Source organism: Amborella trichopoda, chromosome 6 (assembly GCF_054954075.1).
Source record: "Amborella trichopoda isolate Santa Cruz 75 chromosome 6, AtrichopodaSantaCruz75HAP2 v2.0, whole genome shotgun sequence".
Lineage (NCBI taxonomy): Eukaryota > Viridiplantae > Streptophyta > Magnoliopsida > Amborellales > Amborellaceae > Amborella > Amborella trichopoda.
Window position 1 is genome coordinate 40,702,779 of NC_142341.1, and position 4,732 is coordinate 40,707,510.

Consider the following 4,732-nt stretch of genomic DNA (forward strand, 5'->3'; position numbering starts at 1 on the left):
AGAGGGAAGAGATGAGTGGGGTTGCACATATTGGAGGGGAGAGAAGTGAGCGTTATCGTAGAAGTAGGGTTTCGAGCGAGAAGTTGGTTAGTGTTTTTTTTGGCCAATTCATATGCCAAACTGCCTAGAGGCCATACTTCCACAAAACAATTAAAACAATAAAGTTTCTAGAAATAAATGGAGAAATTGAAGTTAATGTCCCTTTGAGAAATCTCTTCAAAAAGTTTGATTTTTACTTTTTGTACTCATTTATTTTTCAATTCCTTTTTTTTTGCTCAAACTACCCCTACATCGGGCCTTCATATTTTGGGCCTCGACGGTCTAGAGTTTAAAGTCTTTTTTGCTCATAAACTTACGTAGTTGTTCCAAAGATCAAAGTTGGACCATCAAGGTTTAGAGTAGGTTTTTGTTAACGTAAAACAGCATCGGACCATAAAGATTTGATTTTGATTGGAGAGAGATTTAAGTGAATCGAAACCAACTTCAGACCTTTCGACCTTTCAAATAGCTTTAGATTTTGAAGCTCCAAAGTAAATGTTTGAGGAAAACAAAAAAGTAATGAAGGGGTCTGAAGTAGAGGTAATTTGTGAAAAAGTAAAACATTTTGAGAAAACTGGTATAAATGTTAAAATCTAACTATATGAGGAATCTCTTAAATATTGATAACTTGAAAAGAATTAGCATAAATCTCTCAAATAGATAGACATGGACCCAAAAGGGCCCTTAGGTCCCAAACAAAAGTTATTTCCATGAAACTCAAATTGGAAACCCAAGCGAAAATTCCCCACCTTTGCAAGACTATGATAGATAGATAACCGTAATATTTATTATTCGAAAATCATAAGTAACATACTTTATTTGGTGTCATCGAAACGTGTCTCCAAAGTGATATACTTTATTTCATAGACCAATTTTATTGTAACATAGTAGTCCACACTCCACAGTAAATCAAAATAATAAAAAGAAGATAAAAATAACAGCTACCCTATGTTCAATACATTCATCCCCAGGGGTAACATCTCTCAAATAGTAATGAGGGCCCCACGACCTTGATGTTTTAGTTATTATCCATCCAGAAGCTGGCTTGGAGTTTATCAACCAGTTGTTTATCAATTTGGAAGGCCTTTACAAGAACAGCATCAGAGATAGGTGGGTCGGCTCCAAACACGGCCTTAGCAATGGTAATGACCCCTGGATTCTGGCTGCTCAAGCCTGCAATGGCCACAGAATTGCCATACCCCACATTTTGCTGGAAGTGAATAAGGCCCTCAGGAAACACAAACACATCTCCCTTATTCAGTGTCTTACTTATCAAACGGTTTTCAGGATTGCTGGTCACGAAGCCGACATAGAGGGTCCCTTGTAAGACGGTGAGGATCTCAGTGGCACGTGGGTGTGTGTGGGGAGGATTTTGGCCACCAGGAGCGAAGTCTATACGTGCCAAGGAGATACCGAGAGTGTTGAGCCCAGGAATTTGCATTACATTCACTTGGGTGACCTTTGAACCCAAAGGATTGCTCGTGTTGCCAAGCTTGTCAAGTCCGTCGTAGAAGAAGTCATTTGCTGTCGCCAACATCGGGTCTTTGCAAACCTTGCCATTCACAAACACTGCATGGGAGACCAAAGAGAAAAATGTGATTAGCATGTTGTAATCGAAAAAGTGTAGGCTTCAAGCCTTAGCTGTGCACTAAGCCTTCGATTCTTCTTCAATGTAAAAATTAAGTAAAATATCTGGTAAGAGGAGTACCTTTACTGTAGTTGTCTGCGACACAGAAATCCTGCAAGCGACTAGGATCGGATGCTAACCCCAGTGAGGCTATCATAGAAAGAGCAACGAAAACAATTATCAGGTTCATTTTTTTTTTTAAAATCTGATCAAGCTAATTAAATAGAATAAGACCACCTCCTCAGTCTTGGTATATGGAGCTACAAGGATAGCGGGCATTATATAGAGCCATTAGAGATGGTTGCCTAAGTCAAGTGGGTTACGGTTGTGCTTAATTAAGTCAGTGAGTAGTTAAAAATTTCACATGGATCTTTTCTCCCAAACCAATTCAATCCTTGTAGAAAGATGTATATGTTGACCTCAAATTGAAGACACGGGCAGGGAATGGACCGGGCGGCCCTGCCCTCTTTTTTTTTTTTTGGTTAATTCTTCATTTGTTTTAGGCCCTGCGTGGCCCAGCCCGACCCTAATAAAGCCTGGGATAGGGATAGGGATAGGGCTAGGGATAGGCTTGGGCCGGCCTTATAGGGACAAGGGCCATTGCTGGCCCGCCCTGTTGCCACCCTGCGAAGACAAGTTCATAATCTTCAAAAATTTCTATCATATATTGAAGGATGTCACGTGCTTCATGGGTCATGATGCTTGAGAAATTTGGCAAGAGGAAGGGACGGTTGATTTGTTGGGCATAGGACATTTTTCAATACACGTGTTACCATAAAATTCTTCTTCTTTCTAATGGTGAGTTCAGAATTCAAACCCTAACAACGACTTAGAGCCCTCATTCTTGAGCTGGTGGTTGCGCTTGCTAGGTGTAAGATGAAAGTTGACGCCATCAATTCACACTTTGTACCTATTTCTCCATCACTTTTGACCACTTCATATACATCTTTTATCCTTCACTACGCGTTTGCTTTTGAAGGAACCTTCTATACGAGTTAACACAACCACACCTGTCTCTAAGCCTGGTAACGTGCACGATCGGACCTCGCCCGGCTGCCTATGGGGCCAGCATGAGCACGGTCTTGTCCGGACCGGACCAAGCATAATTTACTAACCAGTTAAAGAAAAGAAAAGATAGCTGGTCCACCCGGCTCTCAAGTGACATTATGTAGTACAAGTCCTAATTTTCAAGCGCTGGGTGGGGCTCAGCTACTTGGCCCATTATTAGTCCTACTCAGTGTTTGAAAACTCGGTGAGTCACCGGACTCGTTCGGTTCGACTGGGGAATCGGCACCCCCATACCTGTTCCAGCAAAATACTCAGAACCGCCCGTGTGTAGAGAGAACTGGGCGATTCTGAATAGTGAATCGCTCGAGTCACTGTACAGACACAAGTGAACAGTAAAAAACTATGTGAATCATCAAAATTTGGCTTTTTTTTAATTTTTTTTTTTTGCTTTTTCGATCTTTGAATCGAATATTTTAGCTTTTATCTTTAACTTTGTAGCCTTATTATTCGATATATTAGAGCTGAAAGCTTCAATTTCAATCACAAATCATCGGATTTGTGAAAAACAAGGGTTTTTTATTAGGTTTCTGCCATTTCTTAGATTTAAAGCAAAATAGGGCATTATTTTTTATAAAATCAGAGGGTTATTAATCTTAAGAGTGTTATTAAAAATAAATTATTCATAATTTGTGATTATTTTGGTCGATTACAATTCAGATTTGGGTTTGAAGTCACGGCTGCAGAAAAACAGGTAAGAACTTACGTTTTCCGCCATTTAGTCGATTGTATTCAAGTTTTAGCAAATAATTTGTTCATAGTATATGGTTTTGATTCCTTATAGCGTTATTTATCATGAAATGTATCTAATTTGATCTATTTTGTTCGATTTGAGGTAGATTTTTGAATTCGAATCACTGTTATCAGGTTGGATCTGCGGCTTCTTTTTTTTTTTTTTCCACCATTCATGGGATTACAGAAGAAATAGGTCACTATTTTTTATGAAATCAGAGGGAAATTAGTCGTGATTGTGTTATTCATAAGAAATTGTATACCTTTTTTTGTTGATTTTGGTCTATTAGAAGTGAAGTTTGGATTTAAAAAGTCGGTTTCAGAAAAACATGTATTTTCCGCCATTTAATTGATTTCGATAAGTTTTTTGCAAATTTTGTGTTCATATCATGGGGTTTAATTCTTTTTGATGTTATTCAAAAATATTTGTATCTTATTTTCCATTTTTTTGGTCGATTTCTAGTAGATATTTTATTTTGAGTCACGGTTTTGTGAATAATAGTTGGGGTTTTTTTTTCCCAACAAACTACAAATATGAGACGATTTGAAGCACTACTATGAATTATTTCAGAGAGCTTTTAAAGGTAATATTATTCTTCAATTGATTTTGGATGTAATTTGCTAGATTAAGCAATTTTTATTGATCGATTTTGGATGAAGAGGAGTTGTGGTTGCGTTTTTTTAAAATTTAAATTTTGTTGATTGATTTTTTTGAAAAATCGTAATTTTCTGAAAAATTGTGAAAATTGGTACCAGGTTTTGATTATCATGAGGAATTAAACAGTATTTTTAATTTTTATTGTTAAAATTTAATGCAAAAAATTGTATGTTGATAGATTATTGATGCAAAAAAATACATGTTAAATTTTTAATACAATTTTAATTTTTATTTTTATTGTTAAATTGTACTTTTTATTTTTAATGCATAAAATGTATGTATATTATAGATAAATAGTTTTTCATTATATTATCTTGAATGACTATATCATTGTAAATATTATTTGTGGCATGTATGTATATTCTTGTTATTAAATATATGAATATCATTGTAAAAAAATTGTGGCATGTATGATAATTATATTATCTTGCATTTTTCAATTTTATTGTTAAATTTTTAATGCCAAATAATATATGTAGATACATAAATTATATATATATTCATGATAATTGAGTTGTAGGCATGTTTGGAGCTTGCATTTTTAATTATATTATCTTGCATTTGTGTAATTGAGATGTACGACTATTTATGCTCATTTTAATTAAGTTGGG

General features: G+C 35.8%; 1 protein-coding gene across 1 annotated transcript; it reads right to left on the bottom strand.

Moving 5' to 3' along the window:
- Positions 1-877: 877 nt before the first annotated feature.
- Positions 878-1,936, bottom strand: LOC148781758 (putative germin-like protein 2-1). The gene is made up of 2 exons (XM_088870807.1): positions 1,748-1,936; positions 878-1,608 (listed from the first exon to the last, which is right to left on the bottom strand). The coding sequence occupies exons 1-2, from the start codon at positions 1,854-1,856 to the stop codon at positions 1,058-1,060; spliced, it is 660 nt and encodes a 219-aa protein (XP_088726933.1). The 5' UTR covers positions 1,857-1,936; the 3' UTR covers positions 878-1,057.
- Positions 1,937-4,732: the final 2,796 nt, after the last annotated feature.

Excerpts from the sequence above, each read along its gene's own strand:
- LOC148781758 (XM_088870807.1), bottom strand. The coding sequence starts at position 1,856 with ATGAACCTGATAATTGTTTTCGTTGCTCTTTCTATGATAGCCTCACTG. Across the intron at positions 1,609-1,747 it reads CGCAGACAACTACAGTAAAG|TGTTTGTGAATGGCAAGGTT; the intron begins GTACTCCTCTTA and ends TCTCCCATGCAG.